Below are 15,846 nucleotides of genomic sequence, written 5' to 3' on the forward strand. Positions count from 1 at the left end.
AATGCTGACCAAGATTCTTCCAGCCAAGGAACTCCATCCTTTGGCTTTTCTGCCAAGATGACTAATGGGAGGTTTCCTGGCTCTGAATGAGACCCTGGTGCTCTGAGACACCCTGGATGGACCTTGCATCTCTCTGTCTGAGGTCCGGGCTCCCCTCCATTGCCACACTGGGACTTCAGGTCACCCCGCTCCCACTCCAGTCCCGTGAGGCTGTGAGGGCTTTTCTCCTATGAGTTTTGGTGAAATTATTTCTCAGAGGAGGAGATTTGGGAAGGAGAGGGCTTGGTCTGTTTCCTGTGCTGTAGGTAGGTTTGAAATATACTATGGGCAGACACTGAGTCCCAAAATCAACATCACCCACTTGTGCTCTTGACAGGATTGGTTTAAGAAGAACCAAAGTGCTAAAGTCTCCTTGACACTAGGGTTCAGCAACTGCATGAGGCTTTGACTGCTTGTTTTTTTTTTTTTTTTGGCTCTTTGAGCACCTTGCCTTGCTTCTTCCTCTGCAGCTAGCTGGGTAAGACAATAACTCTTATCTCCATGTACACACAGGCAGCTTGAGTGGCTCAGATGGGGTAAGTGACTACACCAAAGTCCCTCTGCCAGTTGGGGCTGGAACCGTGACTTGAGGTTGTAGAACCTTTGGACGCCAGGGCTGGAAGTGACGCCATCTACAGACGAGGCCAAGAATAGCAACGGCAGCAAACACAACAGCAACAGAGACTCCTAAAGCGCATCTTATGTGCCAAACTCTGTTCTGACCCACTCAGTCCATCTACCGGCCTTATGAGGATATCACTACTATCCTCATTTTACAATTGAGGAAACCGAGCCTCACAGAGGTCAAATCATGGGGCTGGGGTTACAGACTAGTAAGTAACAAAGCTGGAGTCCAGACCTAGATGTTCTGACTAAACAATATGCTGCTAAACAACCAATAGATCACTGAAGAAATCAAAGAGGAAATAAAAAAATACCTAGAGACAAAAGACAACGAAAACATGATCATCCAAAACCTATGGGACGCAGCAAAAGCAGTTCTAGGAGGGAAGTCTATAGAAATACAATCTTACCTCAGGAAACAAGAAAAATCACAAATAAACACCTAACCTTACACCCAAAACAACTAGAGAAAGAATGACAAACAAAACCCAAAGTTAGTAGAAGGTAAGAAATCTTAACGATCAGAGCAGAAACAAATGAAATAGAGATGAAGAAAACAATAGAAAAGATCAATGAAACTAAGAGAGATCAATGAAACTAAAAGCTGGCTCTTTGAAAGATAAACCTTTAGTGAGACTCATCAAGAAAAAAAGGGAGAGGGCTCGTATCAATAAAATTAGAAATGGAAAAGGAGAAGTTACAACGGACACCACAGAAATACAAAGGATTGTAAGAGATCACTATACACCAATAAAATGGACAACCTAGAAGAAATGGACAAATTCTCAGAAAGGTATAACCTTCCAAGACCCAACCAGGAAGAAATAGAAAATATGAACAGAATAATCACAAGTACTGAAATCGAAACTGTGATTAAAAATTTCCAACAAACCAAAGTCCAGGACCAGATGGCTTCACAATTGAATTCTTTCAAACATTTAGAGAAGAATTAACACCTATCCTTCTGAAACTGTTTCAAAAAATTGCAAGGAAGGAACACTCCCAAACTCATTCTATGTGGCCACCATCACCTTGATACCAAAACCAGACAAAGTTACCACACATGAAAAAAATTACAGGCCAATATCATTGATGAACATAGATGCAAAAATCCTCAACAAAACACTAGCAAACCAAATCCAACAATACACTAAAAGGATTATGCACCCTTATCAAGTGGGATTTATCCCAGGGATGCAAGGATTTTTCAATATCCACAAATCATTGTGATACACTACATCGACAAATTGAAGAATAAAAACCATATGATCATCTCAATAGATGCAGAAAAAGCTTTTGACAAAATTCAACACCCACTTATGATAAAAACTCTCCAGAAAGTGGGCATAGAGGGAACCTACCTCAACCTAATAAAGGCCATATATGACAAACCCACAGCAAACATCATTCTCATTGGTGAAAAGCTGAAAGCATTTCCTCTAAGGTCAGGAACAAGACAAGGATGTCCAGTCTTGCCACTTTTATTCAACGTAGTCTTGGAAGTCCTAGCCATGGCAATCAGAGAAGGAAAAGAAATAACAGGAATCCAAATTGGAAAAGAAGATGTAAAACTGTCACTGTTTGCAGATGACATGATACTATATATAGACAATCCTAAAGATGCTACCAGAAAACTACTAGAGCTCATCAGTGATAAAGTTGCAGGATATAAAATTAACGCACAGAAATCACTTGTATTTCTGTACACTCACAACAAGAGATCAGAAAGAGAAATTAAGGAAACAATCCCACTTACCATCGCATCAAAAAGAATAAAATACCTAGGAATAAACCTACCTAAGGAGGAAAAAGACCTGTACTCTGAAAACCATAAGATGCTGATGAAAGAACTTGAACATGACACAAACAGATGGAGAGATATACCATGTTCTTGGATTGGAAGAATCAATATTGTCAAATGACTATACTACCCAAGGCAATCTACAGATTCAATGCAATCCCTATCAAATTACCAATGGCATTTTTCATAGAATTAGACCACAAAATTTTACAATTTGTATGGAAACACAGAAGACCCCGTATAGCCAAAGCTATTTAAAAAAGAAAAACGGAGCTGGAGGAATCAGGCTCTCTGACTTCAGACTATGCTACAAAGCTACAGTTGTCAAAATACTATGGTACTGGCACAAAAATAGAAATATAGATCAAAGGAATAGGCTAGAAAGCCCAGAAATAAACCCACACACCTATGGTCAGTTAATCTATGACAAAAGAGGCAAGAGTATACAGTGGAGAAAAGACAGTCTCTTCAATAAGTGGTGCTGGGAAAACTGGACAGATACATGTAAAAAAATGAAACTAGAACATTCTTTAACACCATACACAAAAATAAATAAATAAACTCAAAATGGTTTAAAGACTTAAATATAAGACACGACAGCATAAAACTCCTAGAAGAGAACATAGGCAAAACGTTCTCTGACATATATCATACCAATGTTTTCTTAGGTCAGTCTCCCAAGGCAATAGAAATAAAAGCAAAAATAAACAAATGGGACCTAATCAAACTTATAAGCTTTTGTACAGTAAAGGAAACCATAAACAAAATGAAAAGACAACCTACATACTGGGAGGAAATATTTACAAACAAAGCGACCTACAGGAGATTAATCTCCAAAATATACAAATAGCTCATGCAGCTCAATATAAAACAAACCAACCAACCAGTAAAAAAATTGGCAGATCTAAATAGACATTTCTCCAAAGAAGACATATGGATGGCCAAAAAGCACTTGAAAAGATGCTCAACATCACTAACTGTAAGAGAAATGCAAATCAAAACTACAATGAGGTATCACCTCACACTGGTCAGGATGGCCATCATCAAAATACCTACAAACAACAAATGCTGGAGAGGGTGTGGAGAAAAGGGAACCCTCTTGCACTGTTGGTGGGAATGTAAATTGATATAGCCACTATGGAGGTTCCTTAAAAAACTAAAAACAGGGCTTCCCTGGTGGCACAGTGGTTGGGAATCTGCCTGCCAATGCAGGGGACATGGGTTCGAGCCCTGGTCTGGGAAGATCCCACATGCCGCGGAGCAACTAGGCCCATGAGCCACAACTACTGAGCCTGCACGTCTGGAGCCCGTGCTCCGCAACAAGAGAGGCCGCGATAGTGAGAGGCCCGCGCACCGCGATGAAGAGTGGCCCCCACCTGCCGCAACTAGAGAAAGCCCTCGCACAGAAACGAAGACCCAACACAGCCATAAATAAATAAATAAAATTAAAAAACAAAAAACAACATTATTTCACACGAGTCTTATTTAAAAAAAAAAAAAACTGAAAACAGCTACCATGTGATCCAGCAATCCCACTCCTGGGCATATATCCAGAGAAAACCATAATTTGAAAGGATATATGCACCCCAGTGTTCATTGCAGCACTATTTACAATAGCCAAGACATGGAAGCAACCCAAATGTTCACTGACAGAGGAATGGATGAAGAAGATGTGGTACATATATACAATGGTATATTACTCAGCCATAAAAAAGAATGATATAATGCCATTTGCAGCAACATGGACCTAGAGATTGTCATACTGAGTGAGATAAGTCAGAGAAAGACAAAGATCATATGATATCACTTATATGTGGAACTAAAAAAATGATATAAATGAACTTACAAAATAGAAACAGACTCACGGACTTTGTAAACAAACTTATGGTTACCAAAGGGGAAATGTTGGGGGAGGGATAAATTAGGAGTTTGGGATTAACATATACACACTATATAAAATAGATAATATAAAATATATAATCAACAAGAACCTACTGTATAGCACAGGGAACTCTACTCAATAATCAGTAATAACATTATTACTGTTAGTATTACTAATAACATATATGGGAAAAGGATCTGAAAAGGAATGGGTATATGTAGATGTATAACGGAATCACTTTGCTGTACCCCTGAAACTAACGCAACATTGTAAATCAAGTATACTCTTATATAAAACAAAAATTAAATTAAAAAAGGAATAATCCAATTAAAATTGAATTGAAACTGTATTAATCCTTAAAAAAAAAAAAAAAAAAGAATACAAGGTTTCTGACCTCCAGTCTTGGGCTTTTTATACCACGTCATTATACTGCTCTGCCTCTTCTGCTCTACCAGGGATTTTCAATTAGAGACATATGTATACCAGTACTACTCCAAGTGTTGTTCATGGACCTGTGTTGACCCAGGAATGTTTGTTACTGGTCCATGATGAGACAAGTAAAGAAATTGAAAGAAAGCATTTAGAAACTTGTATAAGCAATTTGACAGAGTAGTTTATGTCTATTGAATGTAATAGTAAACAATTTGGACTCGTGTTAAAAAAAAAAAAAAGTGTCTTATCCCAGGTTCCTGGTGCGACTAAACTCCTCCTTTTTCTATGTCCTGATCTACACTCTTATGTTTCCTTTATAACTTGCCTACTGCCTTTGTGTTTTTACTGTAAATCTCTTACAGTTGGTTTTGGAATTAGATACAACGTATGCTATAAAATGATGCATAAACTTCCTGAAATATTTCCTGTAAGGACTCAGGTTGTCAAACATCTCCTCCTTGGCCAGGAAACTGATTAACTCATAGTTAAATATCCTTGTCTTTCAGACCATGGTTTAAATGCTATTTTCTTCTGGATTGATGAGGATAAGAGTCTCCTGGCGATATGTCCATAGCACCCTGGCCTTACTCTAGGGAGATGCACCGAAGAAAATGTTTTAAAAATTTTAATTTCTTTCCCCCATAGGAGCGCTTGTCAGTCTTTAATGTTCACGTGAATCACCTGGGGATCTTACTCACAATGAAGATTTTGAGTTAGTGGGCCTGGCGTGCAGCCTGAGGAGCCCCATTTCTAATGAGCTTCGAAGTGAGCTAATGCTGGGGGTCCAGGAACCACATTTTGAGATTTATTGAAACCAGGAGGTGACAAACTACATTCTGCATGTCAAGTCCAGCCAAAAAATAAGGTTTTACTGGGACACAGCAACAACGATGCATTGGCATATTGTCTATAGCTGCCACAGTGGAGCTGAGTCGGTGCGACAGAGGCTATACGGCCCACAAAGCAGACAATATTTATGAGAAGGCCCTTTGCAGAAGTTTGCCGAGCCCCGATTTAGACCGTAAGCCTCATGAGAGTGGGGACCACGTGTGTCTAGATCTCTGCTCTATACCCAGTGCCTGATAATGTTCCCGACACAGCAGATGTTCAATAATTATTTGCACAAACTAAGTACATCTTGGTGGTTCTACTGTCCTCCCACGCATTCTGGAGTTTTAACATGAAAGTGTGTTTCCTTCCGCAGGTCGTGTTAGGACCTTGTGCGTTTCCACTTGCTCTGCCTGGCTGGAATCTCTGCACCCCGGGGAGAGCGCATTGAACCCCGTGATGGCATCGCTGAGACTGGGCGCCTGTTTTTCCTCCCAAGAAGCTACAGTGCAGTAATTAATTCATTGTTCACATTTCAGAGCAGGCAGGGTTTTAATCCCCTCTGAAACTGGTTTCGGATATGGAAGTCATAGTTCTCCACCCTCTAATTGAAAAGGGGAGATAATACAGCATCAGTATCGCAATTTTCATCCCGGTATTGAGCTGGAAATAAATATCATTTAAGCTCTGAAAGCATGGCTGGCTGGAAACGTTTCCTTTTCTATTTCACAAATTTGATGCAGAGAAGAGGTCGTGCTTATTCAAAAGAATGATTCTTTTGGAGGCAAGGAAAAAACGTTAAACGGGGGCATTTTGAATTCTAACTACACAGTCTTTCTGGTCAAATAGAGACTTGTTTGCATGGACTTGCTGAAATAATGGTACCATCCAGTGTATGGAATTTACATTATTTTTTGTCATGCTGTTTATTTACATATACATTGAACTTTACACAGAAATGCTTATTCCCGAGTCAGGGTAACTGTGACAGTGCCTGAAAGCAGGCCTGGGAGAATGGAGTGAGAGGAAAAAATATATGCCATTTTGTAGCTGCTACTTGGCTACTGTGTTTCCCTCCCATCACTCTGGTCTTAATCCTTTTTCCTTATGCAAAAAGGAATTGGATTCTATTTGGAGTCTCTTGGGGATTATTCAAAGGTCCTCAAGCTAGATAATGAAAAACGCAGGCCCTGTTCTCTCCCTTAGTACAGCAGTGCTCTGACGTCTTCCTATGCCCATTGTTAATCAAGGGCTTTGCAAACAAGAGCCTCTGACGGTTTTAATACCTCAGTTGGTGTGTGCCTGCTTTGGGCCCTCATCAACAAGACAAAAACACATATCTTTCAGAGAAACAATAATACCTTCAAATGATTGTATAGTGCTACGTGGGATCCAGAGCTCTGATGCTAAAACCTCTCGATAATACTTCTAGGGACAGAGAGAGTCGTAGTCTCCCCATATTATTGATGAGGAAACCAAGGCTCAGAGAGTTGAAGTAACTCTTTCAAGTTCACACAGCATACTAGAGTCAGGCAAGACTAAAACCCAGATGGTCACCCTGCTCTAAACATTTTTGCGAATAGATATTTTATTTAGAAGTCCTTGTTGGGAGTGCTGGCGATGTTGAAGTGATACACAGGGTCTTGGGTGGAAGCCCAAGATCCTAAACCTTCCCCTTCACTCTCCTGAGGGTCAGGGTGCTGCTTTTGCGTATCCGGGTGACTCTATCTGGGGAGGAAACCTAAGCTACAAGTTAGGCGAGTTGTTCTTCAAATCCTTCTTCCTTGCAGTCAGAAAAGAAACCTCATTTATCGAGGCCCTCTAAGAGTTACGACAGCAGCAACAATGATAAAAAAAAGAATGGCTAACTTTATAGGGTGATCACTAAGCGCTAATCACTTTCTACACAAGCTGTCAATTCATCCCCATGGCAAGTGTGTGAGAAAGGTACTATCACCATCCCCATTTTAGAGATGAGGAAACTAAGGCGTGAAGCCATTACCAAATACAGGAGCCTCAATTTGAACCAAATCTGATCTGACTCCAGAGTACTCACGCTGCCTCCTATGTGCCAGGTGCGTGCCAGACGGTATTGCCAATCTTGACGATAATCTCACCAAACAGTACTTGCCCCATTTTATCAAAGACGAAATTGAGGCCCAGAGAACTGAATTATCTTGCCCAAGGTCACTGAGCTAGTAAGGGACAGTTTCAGGATTCCAAATCCAGGTTAGCCTGACTTATTTCCTTACTTAGAGATGCTTTGTCTATTTCAGCAGGGAGAGCTGGCTCCCCTGGCCAGGACTCCCAAGGCTCGGGCGGGAGGTTACCGCAGGGCTACTCACCACGTTCTTGTAGAAGTAGTACACCACCATCCTGGCCAGGCGTGAGTAACACCAGTGTCCGTGCACAAGCAGCAGCTTCTTGAGGTGTCTGAAGCGGGAGATGGCGAAGTCGCTGGACATGACGGCCTGAGGGGGCACAGCAGACACATCAGCTTCCGTTCACAGCTGCCAATGCACCAAAGAGGCCCCCTCGAGGGTGCTGCTCTGTTCTGGGTCCACAGCCGGAAGGGTCTGAAAGACCCTTGGTCACGTGTAGCACCCTTGGGTGGCTTTATGGACTCTGACACCCCACCCTCTCCTCTGGGAAATGCAAACCCCACTAGAATCCAAGGAGGGCAGGTCAGAAGGGACCAGTGGTCTGGTCTGGCCCTTCACCTCCTTCCACTTATCCAGTAAGCCTTTATTGTGAACCAGTGTGTGTTGGGCACCATCTAGGGATGTGATGGTTGACCAGAGAGTAGGGGCTTCCATGCAAGTGATCCTCAAACCTCTCAACACCCTTGGCCACCCACCGAGGCAGGCCATTTGCTCCAGTCTCTTGTGGAGCTGATGGATGGATAGCTCTTCCTTTCCATGGAACTGAAATGTGTCTTTTGCCCTTGGGATGACTCAGAACAAGGCCCAGTTCATAGTACTTTTTTAGAGTATGAGGTTTGGACGTGCCTGGTCCGAGTCTTGCTCAGGGCGTTTAACCTCTCTCAGCCTCAGTTTCCTCATCTGAAAAAGTGGAATAACAATCCCTAACACACAGGGTGGTGGCTGCTGAAATTAATTGGGATAATAAGCTTGAAGTGAGAATAGAGTGCTGGCCTACGGTAGACACTCACGAGGTGACGGTGTTCGTTCCTCCCCACCAACAAATTTAGGCACCACCTAATGTCTGCACCAGTGGTGGGAATACAATTGTTAATGGTTCAAAACCCCAAGGTGGGGTCTGTCTTAATGGGGAACATTAGCAGCTGAAGTTAGTATGCTTGTTCCAAGCTGAATTTGAGTGATTTTGGTACACTTTTAAGGTATACCAAGCAACTTATAGGTCCATCTAGCCATCACGACTAAAATGGCAATTGAAAAATATTTTCCGATGTCCTTACATCTGTCACTGCTCACAGAGGGCGTTGCAAACTTGGATGTGGCTGGAGGTTACAGGGAGGAAGCATGGAATCAGGGGAAGGCTTTGTTTTCCCTGAATGGTTGGGTACTCTTTGGCTTTAGAATATGGGTATCGCCAGCTGTCTATAAGAAGCCAAGCATCTTTGATCACTCTCTTTATTCTGAAGGACTGGGCAGTAGGGATGTGGTGATGGAGGTTACGTACAGGCAAGGATATCTGCCTTTCAGATGATAATTCTGCAACGCTCTTCAGTAGAAATTCCTCCAACACTGTGGGGAATTGCTTAACCCATCAATAAGGATAAAGGAGAGTAAGAAAGTAACAAGTAGAGTTGAAGCATATGATACCTGCATGCCTTCCTGTCCAGAGATGCCAATCCCAACATCAGCAGCTTGAATCATGCTTACGTCATTTGCTCCATCACCTGAAAGGAGAGAGGTCATGAGATCCTGGTCCAACTGCTATGTGACAATGAGAAGTTTTATACAAGTGGCACTAAATTGTCCCTATTTTGTGCATAAGTGAATCTTTTTAACATTGCTCTGAATAGTCCTATAGGAAGAGTCATTGCTACAGGCATTTAGCCTGAGAGATCTTTTCTTCTTTGGACAAGAAGCTCTACTCTTTCTTTATCATTTACTGAATATTTATTGTGTCTTTTTTTTAGGTACAGTGTTAGGTATTGGGAATACAATGGTATGTGAGCCCTGGGCAGTGCTTTTCAGTTTGCCAAAAAGGCCTTCACAGGTGTTACAGTGGGCTTCACTGAGAAGCAAATGGAGAATTTGAGCTACACAGGGACTCGGCAAGGGTAATCCAGGTAGTGAAGGGGCCCGGAAGCACTGGAACTAAGATCTTTCTGTTTCCACGGCCAGCATACCTCCCCTCACTCAGTAGAACTTATACTGACCATATCAAGACAACTGGAATGCCGGACAGCTAAATCATCAGAGATTGTCAATGGTGCCCAAGGACAGAGACAATGTTCAGTGATGTTTCTAAATATAGGAACATGGGATTGACTCATTTTTTAGGTTGAGGTACTTTGAGTCACCTTGAGTTCTCAGTCAATGAATCAGTTGTTTCAGGAAACTGGAGGTTAGGGCATGGAAATACATACACACACATGCCACCTTTTATACCAGCACCGTCAAACAGATTTTTCTGTGATAGAAATGTCCTATATCTTTACTGTCCAATTTGAAAACCATTAGCCCCCTATGACTACTGAAATGTGGCTGGTGAATTTCTATTTAATTTTAAATTTAACTTTAAATAGCCACATATAACAGGTGGCAACCATGTTGGATGGCACAGCTCTAAACGGTGAGGTCTTCCTCACAAGCCTGGCTTTTCCAGACTATGATGCCTTATTCATCAGACTAGAGTTTAGCAAACTTTTTCTGTAAAGGGCCAGATAGTAAATATTTTAGGCTTTGTGGGCCAAGAAGCAAAGCTGAACAACTGTTCCTGCTGAGAGGCAAATAGTTTTTACACATTTTACCATTAAAAACACAAAAACCATTCTTAGCATCTCTACAGAAATATGCAGTGGGCCAGTCTCAGCTTGAGGGCCATGATTTGTAGACTGAACTGCCTTCATCCTTCTCCTTATCCTGGCGCCACCTGTTTTTCCAGTGGGTTCTCATAATAATCTGCAAGTCAATTTATATGAGATATTAGAGAGAATATGGATTTGGGGGAGAAAATTTTCTTCTCCTAATTATCTGGCAACAAAATTCATTAAGCTCAAAAATTTTGTCAGTGTAAGTTGCTGTTATTCTTCTAATGATGATTTTTTTTTCCTTGATAGAACAGCAGTGCATGATTTTCATCTTCCCCATGGCAGAACAAATCCACCCTTTAACCTCTTCTGTTAGCAAAGCAGTGGAAGCAGAGGTGTGGAATCCTGCTATTTCTTGCCCTGCTGGTTTTGTTTCTGCTGCTGTGGCAGTGAAGCCAGTCCCTCACCTCTGGGAATCAGTCCCGGGCTATTGCCTTGAACGTGTCTGAAGTTTTGAAGAGGACAATTCAGGGAATAAAATTAGGATGCAGTTGCTAAAGCTTTGCCCCCTCTATTCTTTCTGCCCACTCCCTCTTCTTTTTTTTTTTTTTTTTCTGGTTTTGAACTGCTTTTACCTGAAGACCAGGAGAAAAGGAAAAAAAAAAAAAAAACCCACCAATGTAAAGTAGGCCCCTTATTTGAAATGCCAGGAAAGAAAATCTCTTTCCATGTCTTTGTAGGAGGAAGAGAACCTGAACCATCTGTAAGAATGTCCTTAAACGAAAGCAACGTTTCCCACGTGCTCGGTATGCGCTGGGCACGGGATGGAACTGAGTAAGACTGACATTGGCCCTCCACTCAAGAAACTTCTGGTCTCCTGAGCAGCCCGGCACTGAAGGCGTAACAGTGCTGTGGAGCTCTGTGGGAGCCCACGGAGTAAAGGAATACTAGGCGGGATTGGAGGAGGTTTTACAGAGGAAATGGCTTGAGCAAAGGTCAGGAAGCGAGAGAGGACGAGGCTCCTGGAGAATGGAAAGCAGCTTCATGTGGTTGGGACATGGACTGCTGAATGTTGCGGGGAGGAAGGTGGCTGGAGAGATAATGGAGCCCAGATCGTGAAGGTTCCTCCTGTAAACCAGCTTTGGTTGCTCCTGGAAGGTTTGAGGTAAGGACACTTAATTTCTCTGCCTCAACCATGGCTAAAATTTAATCCCCTGTGGGAAATTCTTCAACAATCAACAAGCCAGCGTTTATTGAGGGTTTGCTTTGTGTGGAGTCTTATATTTAGAAATGAATATACAACACTAAATGTGGGACAAGCTTCACTTTTAAAATCTCCCCACCAGCCATCAACACTCGACAGAATATCAAGTCCACAGGCACCTGAGGTGCGTGGTATTGTGCCATGTGTTAAGTGTTGAAGGGCACGTGGTCGGCATCCCAGAAGTGAGTGGGCCTGAATGTATACTGAGCTACCTGGATATTCTGAACTTGAGGCCCCTCTTGGCTTTGGCCTCCATCCAAGTCCTGACTTTTCCTTAGCAGACCTGCTCACCCTGAGAACTTGGGCTTGCTCTCCCACTCTGCTTAGCTTCTGCTCGCCTGCTGACTGCCACATCTTGATTGTCACTTTGAGCTCTCTCCCTCTAAGACAATGACCCGCAGCCTGAGCATCCTGACGGTGACACCTGACCCCTCACCTCTGGTCCAGAGTGGCCTCGCCCAGCTCCCCCCCCATCTCCGCGTGACGGGTACCTATGGAAAGGGTCATGACTCTTAGCCTGTCTCGCACCAGCTTGACGAGCGTGCTCTTCTGCAGTGGGGTGCAGCGGCAGCACAGGACAGACCGGCAATACCGGGTCAACTCCAGAAATCTCTCCTCCAGTTTTCCCTGGAAAATGGCATTCAACGTCTTCCCATCGATGACCAATCCAACCTCTGGAACTGCAGCTCCTGAGGCGGGGGGTGGCGTCGCAGAAGGTAGGCGGAACCCAGAGAGCTTGTGGTCCGGCTTCTGTGGTCCATGAAATTGCTTTACCTCTTCCAATACCAAGTTGAGGATGGATTCACAGGTTTCCTATAAAGAGCAGAATAATGAATTTGCTGTTAGTAAGCCACATTGGAAACAGGTTAAAAATGTCACTTTATCCTTTAGTTAAAGAGTTATAAAACTCTACCCCCATAGAGATGACCTGGGATTTCACTCTCTGATTTTGACATTTCTCTGCAGTATTTCAAACAGCATCAAAGCAATAGTAATTTGGAACCAAATTAATGGCCAAAATAGGAGACACGGCTTGGGAATGGGAGTGGAGATAGCTCAGCAAGATGGGGGACTTTTACAGGGATGATAGAATGTAGTAAATGATACTGATATGATGGTAAATGATGACAATGGGTCATGCTGGTGTCCTGCTTTCCATTTCTCACTCGTCATTTCTGTCCTCCCTTGTTCCGCAGAACATTCCTGTGTGGTAGGTAGGGTGAGTATTACTGACTTTAGTTTCGAGATGAGGAAATTGAAACAGTAAAATCCTTAGTAACTTGCCCAAGGTCATCTCGAATTGTGGCTTCTTAACTGAAAAAATACATTGACTGCGTGTTTATCTGTTTGTATAAATGTATTGGTCGTACTGGTTAAAACTGACCATGTATGTGAGTCTTATTGATTTTTTTCTGATGTTTACCTTGAAACATGGTGAAGAAATTATTTCCTCTTATCAATTCTCCTCCATTACTTTTGATTGTATCAAAGATAAAGACAGATCTTGGATCTAAAGATATCCTTAATACCTCTTTCACTTGTTTAAACATCACTTTTAAATAAAGATAGAGAAAAGTGGTGGCAGTCAGCTGTATTATCAATTTTAATTTCATTGTTCTGTTCACGGGGTCTTTATTTAGCAGTGTTCTTTTATCCGTGGCAAGGGATGATGATTTTTCATTTACTGTAGTGCTAAAAAATTCTTCTAAAAATAAGTTTTGAAAAGTTCCAAGTGAGTCTATTTAAATGAAATCATTAAATAAACAACAGTATAGATAATATGTGGATTTAGGCAAAAATCGTGAAGGTTGTTCTGAAATGACAAGTTTGGAGACCCCTGATCTAGAAGCTTCTGAGAATATTTGGAATAATTTCTTCTGGAGTGAGTAGGACTGCAGTTCATTATTCTGGAGGCTTCCTTTAGGGGATGCTAAACTGAGCACTGAAAGCAATAGGACGTGCACAGGACCTAGCGGGGCCACAGGAAGGAGGTCAGGAGCAGGTGGTTATACCCAAAGCACTTTTCTGGGAAAGAGATCAAGGTAGTCCTTCCTGGAACTTGGGGTTGGCACACAGTATATACGGGCATACCTTGGAGATATTGTGGGTTTGGTTCCAGACCACTGCAATAAAGTGAATATTGCAATAAAGTGAGTCACATGAAATTTTTGGTTTCCCAGGGCATATAAAAGTTATGTTTAGTAAGTATACAATAACATTATGTCTAAAAAAACTGTACATATATTAATTAAAATACTTATTGCTAAAAAGTGCTATCATCTGAGCCTTCAGCAAGTTGTAATCCTTTTGCTGGGGGAGGGTCTTGCCTCGATGTCCGTGGCTGCTGACTGATCAGGGTGGTGGTTGCTAAGGCTGGGGTGGCTGAGGCGATTTCTTAAAATAAGACAACAATAAAGTGTGCCACATCGATGGACTCTTCCTTTCATGAAGGATTTTTCTGTAGCCTGCAATGCTGTTTGGTGGCATTTTACCCACAGTAGAACTTTCTAAATTGGAGTCAATCCTCTCAAACCTGCCACTGCTTTATCAACTGAATTTATGTAATACGCTAAATCCTTTGTTGTCATTTCAACAATCTTCACAGCATCTTCACCAGGAGTAGATTCCATCTCAAGAAACCACTTTCTTTGCTCATCCATAAGAAGCAACGCCTCAACTATTAAAGTTTTATCATGAGATTGCAGCAGTTCAGTCACATCTTCAGGCTCCACTTCTAATTCCAGTTCTCTTGCCATTTCCACCACATCTGCAGTGGCTCCCTGCACTGAAGTCTTGAACCCCTCAAAGTCATCCATGAGGGTTAGAATCAGCTTCTTCTAAACTCCTGTTAGTGTTGATATTTTGTCCTCTTCCCATGAGTCACAAATGTTCGTAATAGCATCTAGAATGGTGAATCCTTTCCATAGGTTTTCAATTTATTTTGCCCACAACCAGCAGAGGAATCACTGCCTATGGCAGTTATAACGCTATGGAATGTATTTCTTAAATAATGATTTGAAAGTTAAGTTCCTCCTTGATCCATGGGCTATAGAATGGATGTCATGTTAGCAGGCATGAAAACAACATTAATCTCATTGTCCATCTCCATCAGAGCTCTTAGGTGACCAGGTGCATTGTCAGTGAGCAGTAATATTTTGAAAGGAATCTTTTTTTCTGAGCAGTAGTAGGTCTCAGCAGTGGGCTTAAAATATTCAGTAAACCATGTTGTAAACAGGTGTGCAGTCATCCAGGCTTTGTTGTTCCATTTATAGGCAGGATAGATTTAGCATAATTCTTAAGGGCCCTAGGATTTTTGGAATGGTAAGTGAGCATCGGTTTCAACTTAAAGTCACCAGCTGCATTAGCCCCTAACAAGAGAGTCAGCCTGCCCTTTCAACCTTTGAAGCCAGGCATTGACTTGTCCCCTCTAGCTATGAAAGTCCCAGATGGCATCTTCTTCTACTATAAGGTGTTTCGTCTACATTGAAAATCGTTGTTTAATGTAGCCACCTTCGTTAATGATCTTAGCTAGATCTTCTGCATAACTTGCTGTGGTTTCTACCATCAGCACTTGCTGCTTCACCTTGTACTTTTATGTTGTGGAGACGGCTTCTTTCCTTAAACCTCATGAACCAACCTCTGCTACCTTCAAACTTTTCTTGGGCAGCTTCCTCACCTCTCTCAGCCTTCATGGAATTGAAGAGAGTTAGGGCCTTCCTCTAGATTAGGCTTTGGCTTAAAGGCATGTTGTGGCTGGCTTGATCTTCTCTCCAGACCACTAGAACTTTCTCAGTATCAGCAATAAGGCTGATTCACTTTCTTATCATTCATGTGTTTATCGGAGTAGCACTTTTAATTTCCTTCATGAATTTTTCCTTTGCATTCACAACTTAGCTAACTGGCACAAGACACCTAGCTTTTGGTCTGTCCCAGCTTTCAACATGCCTTCTTTACTAAGCTTAATCATTTCTAGCTTTTGGTTTAAAGCTAGAATTTCTAGCTTTTGGTTAAAA

The 15,846-nt window shown here is 42.0% G+C and overlaps 1 protein-coding gene across 1 annotated transcript in view; it reads right to left on the minus strand.

Annotated features, from left to right (window-relative positions):
* Nucleotides 1-15,846, minus strand: part of ATP10B (ATPase phospholipid transporting 10B (putative)) — a 118,994-nt gene that overhangs the window by 22,896 nt on the left and 80,252 nt on the right. Inside the window, exons 15-17 of the mRNA XM_061188412.1 lie at nt 12,325-12,646; nt 9,413-9,489; nt 7,952-8,077 (exon numbers count right to left, since the gene is read on the minus strand). Coding sequence (XP_061044395.1) covers nt 7,952-8,077; nt 9,413-9,489; nt 12,325-12,646 — 525 coding nt within the window. The remainder of the gene's footprint in view (nt 1-7,951; nt 8,078-9,412; nt 9,490-12,324; nt 12,647-15,846) is intronic.

This window comes from Eubalaena glacialis, chromosome 4 (assembly GCF_028564815.1).
Source record: "Eubalaena glacialis isolate mEubGla1 chromosome 4, mEubGla1.1.hap2.+ XY, whole genome shotgun sequence".
NCBI classification, from domain to species: Eukaryota; Metazoa; Chordata; class Mammalia; order Artiodactyla; family Balaenidae; genus Eubalaena; species Eubalaena glacialis.